General features: G+C 34.3%; 3 protein-coding genes across 3 annotated transcripts; 2 read left to right on the forward strand and 1 right to left on the reverse strand.

The window, feature by feature from the left end:
* Window positions 1-776: 776 nt before the first annotated feature.
* LOC124438498 (outer dense fiber protein 2-like) lies at window positions 777-12,109 on the forward strand. The gene is made up of 28 exons (XM_046988656.1): window positions 777-1,098; window positions 1,524-1,661; window positions 1,726-1,779; window positions 1,857-1,952; window positions 2,033-2,122; window positions 2,191-2,265; window positions 2,334-2,429; window positions 2,587-2,678; window positions 2,933-3,062; window positions 3,331-3,462; window positions 3,533-3,607; window positions 3,679-3,750; window positions 3,962-4,078; window positions 4,598-4,669; window positions 6,088-6,131; window positions 6,411-6,471; window positions 6,531-6,640; window positions 6,727-6,778; window positions 7,576-7,659; window positions 7,787-7,846; window positions 9,874-9,978; window positions 10,066-10,125; window positions 10,200-10,298; window positions 10,623-10,723; window positions 11,129-11,210; window positions 11,299-11,412; window positions 11,630-11,722; window positions 11,801-12,109. Exons 2-28 carry the CDS (start codon window positions 1,557-1,559, stop codon window positions 11,945-11,947), a joined length of 2,418 nt encoding a protein of 805 aa, XP_046844612.1. The 5' UTR covers window positions 777-1,098; window positions 1,524-1,556; the 3' UTR covers window positions 11,948-12,109.
* Window positions 12,075-16,205, reverse strand: LOC124438508 (zinc finger protein Gfi-1b-like). Its single transcript, XM_046988667.1, has 3 exons — window positions 16,030-16,205; window positions 15,148-15,309; window positions 12,075-13,003 (listed from the first exon to the last, which is right to left on the reverse strand). Exons 1-3 carry the CDS (start codon window positions 16,115-16,117, stop codon window positions 12,288-12,290), a joined length of 966 nt encoding a protein of 321 aa, XP_046844623.1. The 5' UTR covers window positions 16,118-16,205; the 3' UTR covers window positions 12,075-12,287.
* On the forward strand, window positions 12,905-19,631 carry LOC124438505 (zinc finger protein Gfi-1b-like). The gene is made up of 5 exons (XM_046988663.1): window positions 12,905-12,992; window positions 13,714-13,781; window positions 17,713-17,877; window positions 18,031-18,315; window positions 18,762-19,631. The coding sequence occupies exons 3-5, from the start codon at window positions 17,802-17,804 to the stop codon at window positions 19,502-19,504; spliced, it is 1,104 nt and encodes a 367-aa protein (XP_046844619.1). The 5' UTR covers window positions 12,905-12,992; window positions 13,714-13,781; window positions 17,713-17,801; the 3' UTR covers window positions 19,505-19,631.
* Window positions 19,632-19,812: the final 181 nt, after the last annotated feature.

Genomic DNA, 19,812 nt, shown 5'->3' on the forward strand with positions numbered 1-19,812 from the left:
ATTTCTTGGCCTTTGGGTATATCTCCCAGAACACTGCATTTATTAAAAACAAAGAGCATGCGCTCTAGAAAAATAGGTACGCAATGCGTACATGTTGGTCGCCTGCACGTACATAGCTACTGAATGAAGTAGATTTAATCAATGTAGTGAAAATAAAATTATATATTTAATATTATTTATGTCAAACTTTTTCAAGATTTGAAAATGCTCTTTAGTTATATGACCAAGTAATTTCCCAACCCTGGAATCCAATACTACCAAGTAATTGCAACTGCTGTAATCCGATACTTCAATTGTTGAAGATCAAAGGTACATAATTCCAGAATATCTCAAACATTCTCTTGTTTTGTGATAAAAAAGCATACACAGAATAAATGGTTATTGTGGCCATCACAGATTTTTTTACACAAATAATGCAAGTAAAACAGTCTTAGTTAAAAAAGATATTAATAACTCAACATGCTTTGCATAATAAGGCCATAATAGGCACTAGGCAGTACTAAGACAACCATAATAACAAGTTTAAAAGTTGTGAATACCTACAACTCATGATTAGTCCACTAAAATGATAGTATGAACTATGAAGAAAAATACGTACTTCTGTTTAAATTCAATAAAAAAGCTTAAAAGGCACACCGTAGCCCACAAAAATTATAATCCTTAATGAATGGATAAACACCTAAGATTCTCTTCCAAATTTTTGCAAAATCAATGGGCCATGACACCATCACTTCCCTGTCAACATACCAGGTGTAGCCTTTGATCTTTGATGTCAAAATTCTCTATATTTTCACCAAATATCTACAGAACTCCATTTAGATGCTTAACAGTACACAAGTGACCGTGTTCTGATGGAAGACTGGGTCGAGTTTAGTGATAACCAATCAGAGGACGTTTCTAGGAAAGCTTAAAAGCTTATCTTCAATTTATGATTTTAGGCGCCATGTTTGAAAATATCAAAATATAATTTTACTCAAAAATGTAGTTTTTTATTCGTTTTATCATTTTATTGTGCATATTTTAGGATTTGAAAAGAATGTTATTTTAGTGTTAACAAGTGAATTACTTTCAAGTGCTCATTGCAGCTTCAAATTTCAGGTCAGACATTGTTTTGTTGTTGTCGTTCAAGTATGAATTATTTAATGCATATCTAAGTAACTCTTGAAACGCTAGAGATAATATTGCAGTGCTTGCTCTCTTAAAAGATATTGCTGGAGTCTAGCTTTTTCTGCCTTATGAAAAAGGTGAAATGTAATGGAAATTACAAAACAAGATGTCTCATAAATAACACAAAAATTACCTATATTGCTGTCTGACTGTGTCTACATTATACAATGAAACGGTGTTTATATGCAGCCTATACTGGCTTAAACCATATAAAATTGAGGATAAATTGGGAATGCTGACCCAAACCCTAACCCTATAATCCTTAACAAAAACGAGCCCTCGCTCCCCATACAAGCGCTTAGGGTGTCCGCTAAACTGCAGTCTAGCCTAAAATTGATTTTAAGTGCCTTTTTTAGGTTTGAGATTTTATTGTTGAATTATGCCAAAAAATGAAAGAAAATAAGCTGTTACTTGATGGACGTGTTGGGAGCAGTACTCCATTACCTAACAATGGAAGGAGAAAGAAAGAACGAGGAATTCCAAGTGCAGTTGAGGTAAAATAAAAACCACGTTGGTTACCTTAAATAAGTCACGAACAAACTTTTTTAAATCTTTTAGGAGAGAATCCAGCACAGTCACAAACGATTAGCAGATGCTGGAAGAAGACCACTTGTATGCTTAGTCTTGGAAAATACCAATACTGAATATATTTTGAATAAATTTTTAATAGTTCTACCTAAAAAATTTAGAAAGGATCAATTGCAAAGTCTGGGACACATAAAGCTCATTTTATTCCACCACCAGCGAGAACTTCGCCTGGTAAAAATAAGAAAATCTCATGGGAGGTATGTATTAAATAAAATAATTCATTGGGAGATAAAATTTTCTGGGGGACAGTATTGTACATGTAAGTACATTATTTCAGGGCAAAACACACAGATTGGATATCACCAATGCTGGTAATCTTACAAATACAAAACGATCGTTGCATATTGAAGAATTAAACTCACCAGAGGTAAAAACCTTCCTGCCTTTCATTAATAAATTCTACGATGTTTTTGAGTTTGTTTTCATATAATCCAGGATGAAGATAAAATGAGGGTTTATGAGCGAACAATTGGGAACTTGATGGATGAGATAGGAACGTTAAGAGATGAGGTTTGTTCTTAGGTGTGCATCATTTGAATGAGTCATTGTATTAATGTTAAAATCTTAATAATATGAAGGTTCATAGTGGAAATGGTTTGAGATCTGGATTGAAGAAAGACGAACAGTTAAACGCGAGTAAACGGTTGATTGAGGAACAAGAAGACGAAATATCGGTAGCTATGGTTGTAGTGATTTTGTTTCAACATCTTAATGTCTTAAATGAAGTCAAATATATTCCCCTTGTTGAGCATATACTGATATTGAACTTAAAAATGAATAGTATTTCTGAAGATGAATTAATCATAAATTTATGTGATTGCATCATCACAGGATTACCGTAACGAACTGCAGACAACTTTGAATGAAAATAAAGAATTGAGGACCTCATTGGACAGATTGCGAGATCATGCAAATAGATCAAGGTATTTCGCTGTATAGCTAGAATGTACAATTCCCAAGGTATTTTGAAATCGAAGAACAAACAATATATCTAGTTATTTTAGAAATCTGGAAGCAATGAAGATAGTTGTACGTTTTTTGAAATCTAGCTCGAGTGTTTTAGTCGTTTTCCTACGTGAATGGATGAATGTAGATGAATTAAATAGAAGATTAACTAAGAATAAAAGTTGAAAAATTGTTGAATATTATTGCTTTAATCGAGTCGTATGTTGTTCAGATCTGAAGTTGAGATTGTTTCTCAAGAACGTGATGTCCTTGTAAAGAAACTCATTGAAACCGAGATGGACGCTAAATCAACCAGTCATATGGTACTAAAACTAAAGGAAACTGTCAATAAATTAAAAAAAGTAAGTAAAACAATGATAACTGTTAAAGATTCTACTGCCAATAAAGACCTTTATCGCAGAGGGACATATAAAAATCGTTCTCCCTTACGACAGTGGGATACATGAGGATTAGTGGCGTTTACTATGTACACTAGTAAAACATTAGGAACTTTGATGTACGTTCATAATGAAACATTTAAGGACGTTACTGTGGTGTGACATTCAAGGTTTCATCAACATTAATGTATTTAAACATGGAAATGTCATAAATCTCCAAATTGTGATGTAGGATCATCGTCTGTCGTCATCTGATGTCGTCACGTTGTTAAGACAAAAAGAAAGTCTGTTGAGAAAACTCAATGATTTTGAAACTACAAACAAAGCTCTCAGAAAGCTATTGAAAGAACAAAGTGAATACGAGGTGTGTTTTTCTTCAAAAAAACTCGAAAAATTATTTTCTTGAACTTTTACTTCTCACCCATTTACTGTAGCATAAAGGGGAAAAACATAAAGAAAAATATGATTTGCTGTTACAGCGTTTAGCTGAATCAAATGAAGAGAACAAGGTATAACTCACTATATATGAAGTGAATGATAGGTTTGAGATAGAACATGTAATAATTGATATGATTTTTAGAATCTTTTGTTGAAACTGAATGAACGAGAAAAGGAAGTTGAGGCTCTTTTAACACAAGTCAATGCTGATAAGGTGAAGTTTGTGAACATAACATGCACAAAATAGTAAATAGTACCGTTTTCCTCTTGTTTACTGTGACGTATCCTGATGTCATAAATGATGACGTGTTAACATGCACTGGTGTTGTACATGATGACGTATTCGCATGTCTTGATGTCGTATATGATGACGTGTTTCTTTTTTGTTCTTTGATGTCATCTTCATGAAGTAGTACATTGTTTAGAACCAAGCTTTTGCCTTTGATGAACTGAAGAAAACCATGGAATTGACACGAGCTCATTTACAGAAACAGTTAAGAGCTCGCGAAATGGAATGTGAACGTCTTAACGTCCACATCAAGGTGAGAGTTGTAACATTACATGATGAAATGGAATGATCCAAAGTATGCAAAATTCAACTGTATAAACTTTCATTTTATTGCAACGTTGATCTTTTCTAACTGTGCAAAGTTCAACTGTATAAACTTTCATTTTACTGTAACGTTGATCTTTCCTAAATGTGCAAAGTTCAACTGTATAAACTTTCATTTTACTGTAACGTTGATCTTTCCTAAATGTGCAAAGTTCAACTGTGTAAACTATCATTTTACTGTAACGTTGATCTTTCCTAACTGTGCACAGTTCAACTTTATAAACCATCATTTTATTGCAACGTTGATCTTTCCTAACTGTGCAAAGTTCAACTGTATAAACTATCATTTTACTGTAACGTTGATCTTTCCTAACTGTGCAAAGTTCAACTTTATAAACTATCATTTTATACCGTGAAGTTGATCTTTGACGATTTCTTTTACATGTTAAGTAGAATGTGTTCGTCAACAACACGGAGAATGATGTAACGTTCTTCTGTACATAAATAGAGCACAGAGAAAAACCATGAGCAGGACAGATTTGAAGCTGAACATCTGAGAGGTCTTGTGGAAGCTTTAAACGTGAGTTTGGTTTTTATATTAAGAAAAAGACAACTTTTGTAGTGGCATTCTTTTGATATACAACCACCTTGCACATTTTCGTTAACTTTTCGTTTCGGCTTCCAAAGTTTCTAAATCAAAGCAACGTTTGTAACAAACTTGTTAGCCTTCGTCAGTAGTCATATGTGTGCTGGCAACAAAATTACATTTTAACATTTAAAGTTCGTTTCCCGATGAACGGTTTGTACGATACTGATCAACTTGCATGCTGTAAATATACCCGACTCTTTCGACTTCTAGACCCGATAATTGTAGACCTTCTTCAGTTTCTTGCACAGGTAAAACTATCGTTTCTTGTACTGGTAAAACTATTATTTGTTGCGCTTGTAAATCTATCGTTTCTTGCACTGGTAAATGTACAGTTGTGAGATATTCTCTTGTAAAATTCATTGTGTTATCTTTTATGTTCGTCTTTTTACGGCAAAATTCATGAAGCAAGAGCTCATACTAGTGAATACAGAATGGTATTCCTAGTGAACTTTTTGGTTTTCAAACATGAAGGTCTCATGATGATTGTAGGAGTCCCTACATATCCATTTATGTCTTTTTTACACCCTTATGCCACGTTACCCATTTACAACGCGAGTCCTTTGTATGTCATCTTATTTCGTTTATAATCTCTTCTCTTTTTTATTTTCCAATCTTGAATGTGAAACATTCCATATGGTGCGATATTTAGATATGATATACTCTTGTTCATCTTCGGCTTTGTTTCCCGTTCGCTCTCTCTTTCTTTTATCATTTCTCCCGCGTGCTACATGACATTTTTCATTGTAGAAGCTGAATTAAGGATTATGATCTTTGATTTGCGAGATCATTTCTCTTTAAACGGTTTTTGATACTTTTTCTTCCGATGGTCTGAAGTAATAAATAGAGTTTTCTCATTTTCATTTTACCGTTTGCATCAGCAGCTGCTATAAATTACAAGCATCGAGAATATTAGTTTCAATTCAACGTTTTAACTTGAAGTCGTTCGTAGCTACTTTATATGTTCGTGATTTAGACTATATTCCCATGAATTTTTCTCATGACTTCTCGCGTCGCTTTATAGTTGTTGTCACATTAAGCTTTCAGTCCTTTTGTCTGAGCTTCAATTATGACTATTTTCTGGGAAAATTTTTATCAGAAAACATATTTGAAGTTTCATTTTGTGCATGGAACAAAACAGAGAAACGAACCATAACAAAAGAGGATGTTTCGAATTTCTTTACTCTGTTACGCGTTATGTTTAGTGGTCCACATCATAATAACAGTTTAAATAATAATCGCCATTTAAATGTCTTATTTAGAATGTTTTTTGTTTCCGTTTTAAATTACTGTGATGGAGCTTCTCCTATAATTCACAGCAATATTTGTTCATTCTGTTGCTCTCTTTAAAGGTGAAAGCACAAAAGGAGAAAGACGCTTTGAAGAAAGCTGCTCGGTACGTATCTCTTTTACACTTAATCTACAAGACAGTTTCTCCGCACGAATAATGAATCATATTAACCTGCTGCAATCAACAAAGCTTGATGTTTCGTGCATGTTCAATCATCATTTTTATTAATCATCTTCATCTCAACTCGAATTTTATCACCTTATGTCTACTTCGGAAGAAAAAAAATTTTGAGATCTAAATATATTTAAATAACCCGAAACACAAGAGGTCTAGCTTGAGAGTTGTCGATATGAATGTTGTTTTCAACTTTCCTTTATCATTTAGACTTCAAAAGGATCGTGCTTCGGAATTAGAGAAGAATGTTGAAACACTTCAGACGAAACTAGTAAACACGTAAAATGGTTGCTTTGTTCAACACAAAGTCGCTAAAGTGAATTATTTTAGGATGAGACATCGCTGAAACTAAGACAAAATCATGATGTTACGAAAAAGAAGGAAACAAACTACAAAATGGAAAAGACCTCTTACGAAACGAAAATTGGCAAACTGAAAAGGTTTGTTTATCATTGTGCTGTGAAAAAACATTTTCCACCAAAACAAGGCAAATATTGTATAAATTGAAACTTCTTTTATTGTATAGTCATATCCATGAGTTGGAGAACGAATTGGCAACATCACAAAGTACAGCCAAGGTAGTTTGAATGAAGTTGGGATTCATAACCACTTTCTAACGTCGTGTTTTATTACAAAATGTGTGAATTTTATTTTGATGTCTTTGATTCATTCTTTCTTTTACAACACGACAAGAGAGTCTGTGCCTAAACGCAACGAATCCTCTCATTAAACGGCTTAATCGACTGAAGATGATTACGTTAAACACTTCGTAACTACATAGATTGAACTTGTAATTTTCCCGAGCTAAAAAAAAAAGGGGGAATTGTAAGCAGTTAAGTAGCTTTGCGCTACTATCGGCTGAGAGTTCTTTCTCGATAAAATTTATCAGTTATTGAAAAATGCACGTATCATCATTTATATAACCTGTATCTTTGATTGTAGAAAACTTTGAATATTAATTAAGATCGTGGTCATATATTTAGACTTATGTTGTAATCAGTACCTCTATGAACTATAGTAAATAAAAGCATGCAGATAAAAAGTTTATTGAAATATTCTTATTTCCCATGGAGTTATTGCATGAACTACTCTTGATATAAGAGTCAGAAATAAATTGGAATTTTATAAATAAGTTAATGTATAAATGATGATCGTCCAGGTTAATAAAGTCCTCCTACTTTTGACTCTGAAGATGACCACCGCTAAGGTTGTCGAAACGTCAGTCAACAACAACAAAAACAGTCCTTCTCAGGACTATACCAACCTGGACGATCTACATTTACAAACATGTAACGATACTCCCGGGTTCAAACCATTTACTTTATTGCAGTATTTGTGGATGGCACATTAGCTGTTTTATTTACTCTTTCTTTAGGCCAACAATGAAGCTTGGAACACTAAAGTTCATACCCTTATGAAAGAAAACAGCAGTCTTCGGTCTGAGAATGAGCGGCTTAAGGTAATTCGTGGCAATTCTTTCGACTAATAGATTCTGTTCAACTTTAACCCATTAATTTTTAAGAATTGTTAAAGTAACGCAAGCATTTCTTTCTGTTGTTAAGACGTTGTGCAATAAATAATTTTAGATTGAAGCTGAAGGTTTTGAAGAAAGATTAAAAGCCGAGGAAGAAAGAAACTTTGCAAAGGTATACTGCGTGTAGTTGAGACAAATGTCGTTTTTGGTTGTCATTTTTAATGCTACCAGAGCTGTGCGGTTCCATATATTTTATCTCTGTTTCTTTCTTTTTTTTGAAAGAAAAATACCTCGATTTGGTTTTGATTCTTTTTTTATTAAAAAACGATGGAAGTGTTCTAACTTAATTACGAAAGTAGGCTTCGCCCATTACTGGTCATCCTTGTAAAAACTTTAAAGTCTTGAACTCAGTTATTTATTTCGACATTAAATAAGAAAATGAAAGCCTTGTTTCCTTATGAAACCCATGAATGCTTTGTTTGTCATACATGAAATAATGAATGAGAACGACGCACCAAGGCCCTCGGGCTACGCCACTTGCACTCTACTTGCACAGTTTACTCCGAAAGTTCTGCAAACACTCAGCTGCTCGTTGCCCAAACTATTCACTCGAACTGTTATTTAAGTGGATTGTACATGCTCGGAGGGAACTGAACTGTTTTTTCTCCAGACATTTTATTATTTTTGAAAACGCTTACGGCTGCAACGAGATGGGTGTCTAGCGGGGGTTGAACAAAACCGAAACAATCACTTCTCTGGCAAAAAAGTTTTTAGTGCATAAAAAAGGATCGAAGGAACAGATTTTTTGGTCACTGTACAGCTCTTAACTTGTACTGGCACTCTTGCTGTCACTGTCACTGTTATTTAAAGTTACAATTCGTTTATTTCTTTATGCATAAACTTATATCTATGTGTATAGTATAAAATGAGAGAAGAAAAGTTAGATAGTCTTCAAGATAGAAATACTCAATTACAAAATGAGCTGTCTCAGAGAAAAATCGAGGTGCAGTGAAACAACATCAATTTATTTTTTTGTTCATACAGTTTAAAGCAAGGTTTTTGTAAATCCTGTCATGTAGGATAGTCAGACCAAGTCAAGGATAGCAGATTTGCTTTCTAACATTAACCATAACGAAAACATGTTGTCAAATGCGAAGTTTAAGGTGTATATAGCTAAGTGATAATGCTCTCAGTTTTTGCATGACATGCTTGCTGTCTATGTTTACGAGAACATTGTATTGCTTTAACAGAATGAGATAGCATGCGAAGATATAGCTCAACTAAAGGAAACTATAAGTCAGTATGAGAATCAGTTAGATGAATACAAATCAAAGGTATTCGACGGCAGTGTGAAATTTGCTCGCTTCTCCACAAAAGCAGTTTCATAAATACTTAAATTTTCGTTTAGGAGAAAGCTAATCAATCGTTAATAGTCCAGCTTCAAGATAGCTTAGATCAACAGAAAAATGATCAGATAGAAAATCGTATTTCGGTGGGTTGATTATTGTCGGTCAGTTGTCATGCAGTATCGTCTTAGTGAATAGTTATGTTGGGTTGATTATTGTCGGTCAGTTGTCATGCAGTATCGTCTTAGTGAATAGTTATGTTCCCCTATTTCCATAACCTTAGCTGAACGACAGCCTCACAAAGATCAATGATTTGCAAACACAACTTAGCGAGTCTCAAGGCAGACTTTCAATGCAGCAAATTGAGGTAGATGAATTTATACAGTGTAGCAAAATTTATGTATGTAGAGGGTTATTGATTTTTTGTGTAGTTTTAGAAATGTTTAGGTAGATAAATTTTTGTTAAATTACGTGTACGCCTAGAGATTTTGTTTTAAATATGTTTCATGGCTTTTTTGTCATAAAATATGCCATTATTTTTACAACTTGATGTAGACTGCAGTGAAAGACTACTTCCTTTCTAGTACGTGATGTAGACTGCAGTGAAAGTCTACTTCCTTTGCAGTACGTGATGTAGACTTCAGTGAAAGTCTACTTCCTTTGTAATACGTCATGTAGACTGCAGTGAAAGTTTACTTCCTTTGTAGTACGTAATGTAGACTGTAATTGAAAGTCTACTTCCTTCATGATACGTGATGTAGACTGCAGTCAAAGTCCACTACTTATCATCTAACCGTGTTTCATACAAAGTAAACGCCATCTATTGTACATATATCGTGTCTCAATTGTGCAGATCGATAAGTATCGACGTGAGGTCGACGAAGCTCGTGTAATGGCTCAGGAAAATGAAGATTTATTGAATAAAGTAAAACAAGATGGAAATATTGAAACAGAGAAGGTTACATAGCTACGTACCTTATTATCATTTAATCATTGAGAAAAAAATTTCTCTACTCACGTTAATGTTCATGATGTTCAAATGTAGGTGAGGATTACTATGCAGAAGCGAATTACAGAGCTGGAACCGGTTGCTGAACTTTTCAAAGTAATTTCTATGTTTTGTTTTTGCTCCTGTTCAGTTTGAGGTCCATAAATTTAAAATTCTCCTACTTTTTACAGGCTTCAGAACATCGTTTGCAAGAGGCTCACAATAAAATTGTCGAGTATGAGCGAAGGACTAGTGATCACAAACAATTGATAACAGAACTAACTCAAAAGGTAGAAAAAATTCATATGTATTTCTCGTCGATCGATCGTTCTTTGATTGTTTGCACCATTCTTGTTTTGTGTAACTAAAGTATACAAGATAGCTTTGATAATTACATGTTTGTAGATGTAGATCGCCCAGGTTAGTATAGTCCTGAGAAGGACTGTTTTTGTTGTTGTTGACTGACGTTTCGACAACCTTAGCGGTAGTCATCTTCAGATTCAAATGTACATCTACAAACACGTAACGATACTCCCGGGCTCAAACCATTTTACTTTATAGCTTTGATAATGTGGCGTTTTTTAAATTAAAATGTTGTGGTTCAATGTGTATAGGTCGAGATGCAGAGTGATCAGTTGGAAGAAACTCGAGAAAAATGGCGAAGTGCCGAGGACTGTTACAGGGACTGTGAAAAAAGATTGGAATCATTTGAAGCGTACGTATATGTTTGATTGCAAAAAATGTCACTTAAACATTTTGTTAATTGTTAGTGTTAGATTTTAATTGAAGTGCTACAATTCAGCATGTTGTCGTCACTAGATCAAGCATGGCTCCACTATGGTTTGTAGGCCGGGGGGGGGAGTATACTCTGTTTTGTAAGAGAGTTTGATGGATACTTGTTTCCGTAGCATGTTCGACTTTTTTGTTAAATTCGGTTACCTTTTTATTATGATGGAGAGATTTTCGGAGGTTGGTTCCACTAAAAACTATTCACAATTGCTTTTCTTATATTGTTTGATATATTAGTGTTTGATAGGAAAGTGGTACCTTTATAGAATTACTGTAAATTAGGTTGCCAGCAACGGGTGTGTAAGTCTAATATCAAGCGTTAATATCTCAGGAAATACGAACAATTGATGAAGGAGAATCGTGATTTAATCGCTTCTCTTAGTCGAGGAGACGAAGCTTTGAAACAAACTCAGGTAAGTGTTTTTCAGCGTGAATCTGATTCAGCTTTAGAAGATTATGTTGACTGTGAAAGGATAATGTTATAAACTGTTTTTTTATGAGGAAAAACTGGAGGAAAAGAAAGAAACTGTTGCTAAATTAACGTATCAACTAGAGGCAGCTTTTGCCGATGCTAGACGTCAAGCAGAAACTCTACGTGAAAAAAATATAGCGAAGGTAAAATCTAGATATTTGTGGTTTGTATTTTTGAGAAAAGATCTTGTTGGTGTTTATTAATCGATGGCTGAACGAATTAATGTTTGAGCCTGGGATAGTGAGCAATTTCTGTAACAATTCGATCTCGTTACTAAGTTCATTGGCTGTAAACGTTTTTGCCTTTGATTGACAATGGCGTGATGTAGCTATGAAGGGTATAAGATTTTATTCCATGCAGGAACGATCATCTCATGCACGCATTGCAGAATTAGAAGCTCAATTAAGTCGCGCTACAGCAAATGTTGCTCAAATGAAACGAGAGAAAGATGAGGTTTGCTTCAATAATACTTTATAGTTAGTAATATCTACCACACGATGAAAAATTACCGTTGTGTTTTTCTCATTGAAGGTTGAACATCGTTACACTTCACGTCTTAGTGATATGCGCGATCGTCTAGACCAAGCCAACACAACCACACGAAGCATGCAGAACTACGTATCCTTTTTAAAATCATCTTACAGTACCGTTTTTGACGATATTGATGAAGCAAGATGATATTTCTACCTCGGATGAAACTGTAGTTAGTTTTGACTTTGCTAAGTCTCTTGATCATTTCTTGCATCATGAGAGTCAGACGAAAGAGAACATTTCATTTTTATCCATGTATTTACGAGTGTATATATATATTTTAACTAGACATTTTTCAAATTTTTTTATCACGATTAATATTTTTATAGTCATCATTTTTTGGTATGTAATTGATATGAGAATTTTATGGGGGGGTTTTCAGACATAACGTCTACATTCTTCGTTCTAATCTACCCTGTTCGGTGGTCAATATTTTGTTTCAGATTGGAGTCTGTCACTTGCTTTTCTTTATAGAGCTGATGAATTACTATGAAACAGATTTTCCTCTCTTGGCTGGCGTATCATGAGTGAACGAATGTCGCCTTAAATCAACCTTTCTATAAAATGCTCTTGAGCAAATATTGCAAACAAAAGGTTTGTGGCCTGTGTGTTTACGACTGTGAGTGATGAGATTTGAGGATTGACTGAACGCTTTCCCACATTCTCGACAAACATGAGGCTTTTCCCCTGTATGAATATACGTATGTTTCTTCATGTCGCTCTTCTGATGAAACCGCTTTCCACAATACTCGCAGGGAAACGGGCGCGTGTCAGAATGGATCAACATATGCGTGGATAGTGTTGAGGATCTTTTGAATGTTTTATTGCATTGTTTACACGAAAACATTTTTTCATTATTATGTATGTTAACATGTTGTTGCAGGCTCACCCTGTGTCCAAATGTTTTCTTGCAAATGTGACATTCATAGGGACGTTTACCTGAATGTGTTCTTCTAACATGAACCTCTAAACCATGTGGAGTATTGAAGCCCTTGTGGCATTTCACACATTTGTACTCTAAATTCAAGGACATGTCGGATTTCTCGCGTGGAAGGATTTGTATATTTTTCTTCACGTAGTTGAGAACTTGCAGTTCGTTTGACCAGCGGTCAGCCGCATTAGGAATAGTGCAGTAAAGGTCCTTCAAGAATGTGGGGAATCTATTGTCGATGCGGGCATTATTATCTTGAAGGTATGTCGTCACTAGAAATTTAATAAAGTCAGGTTACATGAAGTCAGATCGAAAATTCTTGTGTGCTTTTTTTATCTTGACTTAATGAATGAAACAATTATCTTTTTTGATTTTTCTTTTCATAACGCTCTATCGATAATGTAAATTTCATTATTCCTAATGTTTTATAGACACTTTGGTCAATGTTTTTGAATGGAAGATCAATGTTTTTGAAGAATGAACTGATGTTTTTTTCTTCGAATTCATTTTATTAAAAAAAAGTATGTTGTTTGCACATCCACCACATGGAGATCTTTTATTTAACCACATTATATCACAACACTTAAGTTCCTTTTACACATTTTTCATCAATTATTCATATGGCCAAAACAGTCAAGAATCTACACCCACACACACACACGCGCGCTTTTTCTTGTGGCTTAAAAACAAAGAACACTACTTTAGAACGTAAATATTTTTACTAACACTTGAAAGTGTTCAGGCAATGTTTTCATTAGGATCACGCTTATAGCAGCCGGTCTTAAGGGTATGTATGTTAGTGCCATGTAAACACGAAACTCAATGGAAACATAAAAAAAAATTAAAAAATAAATTGCTTTCGCAGTTTACATTCGAGTGATATTCAACTAAATTATCAACCTCACCCTCCCCTCCCTTAAAATGAATTGCGCATATCAGTCTTAAATTCTTACAATATTTTTTTCTTTTACCTTCATTTCAGTTAAATGGTTAGCACTTAGAAAGAAAACTTAAGATCGTCAGTGTTCTTCCTAAACAATATTGGCATCAGTAAGTTGACAGTTTTTACTTAGTTTTTTTATTTAGTTTTCTGTGTGTTTTCTTTTCCTTTTTTCCTCGTTACGATTTTCGAATTTTTGCCTATCGAAATTTTTGCCTATCGTTTATCCTTGAGCCGATGACAATTTGGATGCATGATGCCAAATAATTAAGCAGAAAAAGAAAGATTTTTTCTGCAAACAATTTAATACAATTTGCTTTCGGGCTTATATTTAGCAATACTAAATCCAATCAAGGATGTTTCGTTAGATGAAAGCCCATCTTAAGCTTTAGTATAAACTCAACTATTTCGTTGAGATCACCTCAGCTATAAGCTATAAGGTTATCTTTGTTGAAGTTTTGACAAGTGGAAAGTGAAGATCTTCGAATAATATTGTATTGTTGAAAGTTTTTTTTCATTTATACCGACAAAATTATTCGATTTTTTCTTGTAATTATTATTGCATATGAAATAATCAATGTCAATATAAAATTTTATGAGTTGAAACATTAGCTCGTCAACGCGATCTATAGTTCATTAATATCACGTAACGTTCTGAAGACATAGAAACTTTTCAGCTCTGACATGCTTTTCCATTTAACGAATACATAAATTGATTTGTTTATTACGATGATCTAGATTGGGTAATACATACTACTTTTTTTCTCATGTTTCCATTTTAACGTGCACGAGAGAAACATATGTAGCTATAACAAAGCTATACACAGCTAACAAAGTAATACAACGCTGTTTCGCGAATTCTTAAAAATATGCCCATGGATGGATTTGGGTATGAAGAATTACATAAACACGGCATTGAATATGCAAGTGAACATACATATTAAAAACCACCAGTCTCAAATCCGCGGGACACCAGCAGTAATCTGACAGCTTTATGGGCAGATTTTAGTATTTATTGATATATTAAAGTAATTTAGATTTCTGAAATCATTTTCAATTAAAAATCTGTTGAATTTGTGCGCTTGACATGAAATAATTGCCTTTTTCTGACACTCGCGTTCTTCAAAAGCTAGCTACATTGCAGAATAAGCGTATCTTAGTAATTTTTATTTAATATTTTTTCTTTGCTTGTTTTTGAGGCGTTGCCATGCTTTGCTTTGAACATAGAAATCTAGAAATTGTAGCTACATTCGCTCTACAGTCCAGAGTTAAATGCTTTATACATTTTGTCTTGGTTGTACTTAAGCCTTTTTTTGACTTGGTGAAAATAGAAAGGATTCAGTTTAAGCTAAACGTAAAATAATGATTAAAACTTCACTGCGGGAAGTGAACATGTACAGACAAAACGAAAAACTCTCGATAATCACGTAAACATTTTGTTCGATAATTTTTTCAATGCTCTTTGAAAAATCTTACCGTTGATTGATGGGAATTTCGTGAACGCAGATTTTTCATAAACTCCATTAGCGTGCTGTTCGGGGAGGATGGAGTGCGAGTGTTTTAACATGCTCTCTTGAGTGTCTTCTATATTTCCATGCTTGACATCTGCGCATTGTAAACTTGTAAACGACTCTTCGTCTAAGTTGTAAAACAAAACTTACTTTTGAACAAAAGAGCGCCACCGTTTTTTTTTGTGACGTTATAAAGGATTAAACGTTTATGTCATCAGTTTGAGTAACATGCCGAATCCTGCTTGCGTGATTGAATCTGAAACGCAACTTAATTTTCTTATCTGTGATTTGTTAATATTTCTCTTTCATCAAAATACATGATGGATCATTAAAATGACGATATTCACCGCCATTATATCAGCTTTATTGCATTATGTACGCGTGTTTGGTATAGTGAAGGAGTCGGCTTTTAATGCTACGTTCACATAGTAATCGATAAAATAAGAAATTATTTCTCTATTCAACCGTTGCGCAACCTTTGAATGAAACATGAGACATACATGGGAGTGGACATGAAAACTAAAGATTAATCGTCAGATGTTGAATTTTTTCATGAAGTATCGGATAAAAAGAATCTATTTTAATTCACTGACGGTCGTTCCTGTAACTTTTAACACGCGTTCCGTATAACTGTCATGAGGAACATAAAACTTCCGTAGACAGGTTATATTTACTTTACATGAGAAAGAATTCTATAATTAATCACGTTTTTAGACTCAGGATCGTAGCAGCTTGAAGCTCTGAGAAAATTCCATGAAAAAGAGGCAATATGCTTTATTTTCAACATTTTTATGAAACATCCCATATTACAGCGGTAATTTTTGAGAATGGAAAATCAGAAACTTACTTTTTCTATTGTTTTCGTTGCGTTGCAGATTACTTAGAGCATCAGCGTGCGTTTTTTTGACGGATTTAACTAAGAAAGATCTAGGCATCGTTGTCAGCTTCCGCAATTAGTGAATACAACTGACTTATGCCTAATGCTTCTTGCATCGCAGTGTTATATGCTCAGTTGCAGGATGTCATTTGCAAAAGTTTATGTCATCTTGAGCACTCGAGATGTCATGATTTGACATGAAGCAGGTCGTTACCATGGAAATCACGGGTGGGATATATTTGCGCACGCGCAAAACGTCATAGGAACAGGTGATGGCCATTTTGTATTATTGGCTTTCGCAGCGGCCTCATTGTTTCTTGCACAATGTCCCACCTTTCAAAAATGAAATCTTTTTTCTAACAACTGTGATTTATACAATTTTCTGTAAAAGGCGATTTCAGGTTTCGTCGTAAGTTGCATGCATCTACCTTAAGACAAGCGCAGTACGAAAAACTTACATGTGCGAATAAGAAACGAATCAAAATACTGCATGCATGTAAAGGCGAACAGTTCAAGTGCTTTAGCCAATAGAGGGGTTTACGTTAGTGACATGAAATTCAAACAGACGCGCTTAAGAGCAAAGCGTGCTGCAAAGAGGTGTTGAAGATTTTATAGTGTTTGTTTGAGGCATGTGAAGAGGTTTATTTTTATCATATGCATTTTCTACTATAAACATCTGCCTGTATATGGAGACAGTCTGCGCTAATGGAATCATTTTATTAAAAACATTTAGCTCTAGTTGAATGTAAAGTATCCGCAGCTATATGTACTTTTTTCAATGTGTTCCTCATATAATTTAACCTTGGGTAGCTATTTAATTAGGTATAGTAATGTCGTAGATAACCTACAAAACATATCAAATGCATTTCCGTTAGAACAACGCTATATAGTTTTGTTGAAATCAATCTGTTCCTTAATCATCCTTTCATAAATGTTTTATCATTGCAAAGCTGAAGAGTATAATTTTGCCATTTCATTTACATCACTTAATTTTACCAGAAATTCGATCGTTTATCATGTATATCTTGACGTTTGCCACTAATCTTTTCCATTAATAAAATTCTGGAGGTATTATTAACTGGCAATAACTGCATCGCATTTGTAATTGCGTTTCATTGTTTTTCACATCATAGAATTTCCTTTAGTTAATGAAATAAGACAGGTTTATGCTCCTTTAATTGGTATTGATAAACTTATTTTCTTCATTAACCTCTCTCGTAACATTTTTTAAAATAAACTTCTCCATGTAGGAATCATTGACCTTTTAACGAATTCAAATGAAAACTTGATATTCTAAGAGACCGCAGCGTTTGAGCTATATCTAAGTTTAAAATTATCTTTAACTACATACTGTCCTTTTTTGATGAGGGTATGTCGGAAGAATGTCCAATCATTTTTTGCACGGCGATAACACTTTCAGTAAGGACTGATGAATTTTTTTGTTCAACTACAATTGTACCAAACCAGCTTAGCACCAGGGATTTAATCAGTTAGATATGATATTGAAAATAGCAAGGAGTCCTTTTCCTCACATTGATCATTGATAAGAAACAGGTTGTTCCTCTCTTCTCATGATATAAATTACAGCCTACATTCATAACTGAGGTGTTGTAGCTACTACACCTGTATATAGATACTTTGTTGCCAACTTAGGAAAGACACATATGTAGCAGCCTGCTAGAATACCAAACGCTCATACAGGAGAACGGATTACTGAGATTCATTATCCTCGAGAATTCATTATGCCACGATCTTTTTTGATAAAAAAAATGGACCCAAGAAACGTGGGGTTTTCGAAGGAAAGCGAAATGAAAGCAGGTACGGTATACTTGTAAAGAATACATACTTTCTTAAAGTTAGCTGTTTTCTTTGTAGAATTTCCAGTGTGATCCATAAACTAAAAAGTTATCTTTATATTCAAGTTTAAAACAGAATTGAGCATTTGTTCGAATTATATCATGAATTCTCTAGATGAAACAGACTCTAAAGAAACAGAAATTACCACATCACGCTTAAAAAGCAAAAACACTGAGAACGAGATTTTTCTGATGGCAAAAAAAGCAAAAATAAATGCGTCTTCGTCACTTAGGGCAAACAAAACGAAGAAAGAGAATCTTGGTAATGCATTTTCTCAAGGAGCTTTTTTTATGGAATCTCCGCCACAGTTTATGGAAAAGCAATCAGGAATCTTCGAAAATCTTCCGAAACTGTTTGAATCGACGGAATCCAAAGGTCCATCGTCTTTTTCGAATACAGGTATAGACACACATGATTATACACAAAGTTATTACATTGAGGTCTGTGTGAAAACAATGTTATTGTGACAGCGCATCAGGCTTTTCTGCAACTTTCTATGGTTCTTTAGAAATAAATTACTAAAATTTAGCAATATTTTATGCTTAATTACCTTTCATACTTTAGTCGTATTTTTTCACAAATTATGTATGATGATTAAAAGGGTTAGCACGTCGGATACTTGAAAAGATATATTTCTGGTGGCAATCCATCATCTTCCATTATCAGTTTCAAACTTACGTGTATCTGGTTGATAATCACGTCCTTGTTTATAACGTCGGAACACTTTAAACGTTGATTAACGAACTTTCTGTTAGAACCTGTGGAAATGTCCCACTATATCTAAAGCTCTATATCTTATTGTTCGTATTCTTTTGTTTAAAACCGTAACTTAATTGTTATTTCAGATCAATTCTATTGGAATTATCCTCGAAGTTGGAATTCACTTCCACCTTTTAACGTTCCTCAACCATCTCCATTTCGTGTTCAATGGAATGGATCTCAAAGAACTGGATTGCAGTATGATTTTGCATATCGTTCTTGGCTTTTTCAGCATAGCTGGATGAACGCAGGCTTATTGGTCGTACAACAACCAATGAATGGTTGCTTTTTGCCCACACGGCAGCCAATGATCATCGCGAAGGGGCTGCATTACGCAACAAGACAGGAAAAAAGTTCCACCACAAAACCCCAAAATGGAAAAGCAAAAAAAATCAAGAAGTTACATAGCTGTTCTGTATGTTCAAAAATCTTTACGCAGGCGGTCAGTCTTAGACAGCACATGATCGTCCACTCCGCAGTGAAACCATTTGAATGCAGATATTGCTCAAAATGTTTTAAGCGATCTTCCTCGCTTTCCACACATCTTCTCATTCACACTGGTGTTCGTGCTTTTGCCTGCGAATACTGTGGCAAGCGGTTTCATCAAAAATCTGACATGAAGAAACATACGTTCGTTCATACTGGTCAAAAACCGCATCGCTGCACTCAATGTGGAATGTGCTTCAGTCAATCTTCAAATCTTCTTACTCATTGCAAGAAGCATATAGGATTTCGTCCGTTCTATTGTGAAATTTGCGGTTCTTCGTTTCTAAAGAAGATAGAATTACGTAGACATCGATATGAACACGAGTATGGAGGGAAAGAATGAAAATATTTAAAAAAAATGACAATAAATGCAGTTGTCAATCGACTATTGTAGTTATGAACGTGTTGTAAAATGAAAGTATAAGATATTATGCTCAATGGATTAAGAATGGTGATAATGAATCATAAAATGTGTCTACTTTCGTAATCCTATTTTGGTCGACAAGGATGAGTCAGCTAATACTCACTCTGAATAAGAACATCTTTCTAAAAATTGAACAAGACTTCAGTAACACAACAGTTCATATTTTATCATCACGTTTTGCACGAAATAGCGATCTTCAATTTTCAAAACAGAGCCAAAGCAAGTAA

This window comes from Xenia sp. Carnegie-2017, unplaced genomic scaffold (assembly GCF_021976095.1).
Source record: "Xenia sp. Carnegie-2017 unplaced genomic scaffold, XeniaSp_v1 HiC_scaffold_19, whole genome shotgun sequence".
NCBI classification, from domain to species: Eukaryota; Metazoa; Cnidaria; class Anthozoa; order Malacalcyonacea; family Xeniidae; genus Xenia; species Xenia sp. Carnegie-2017.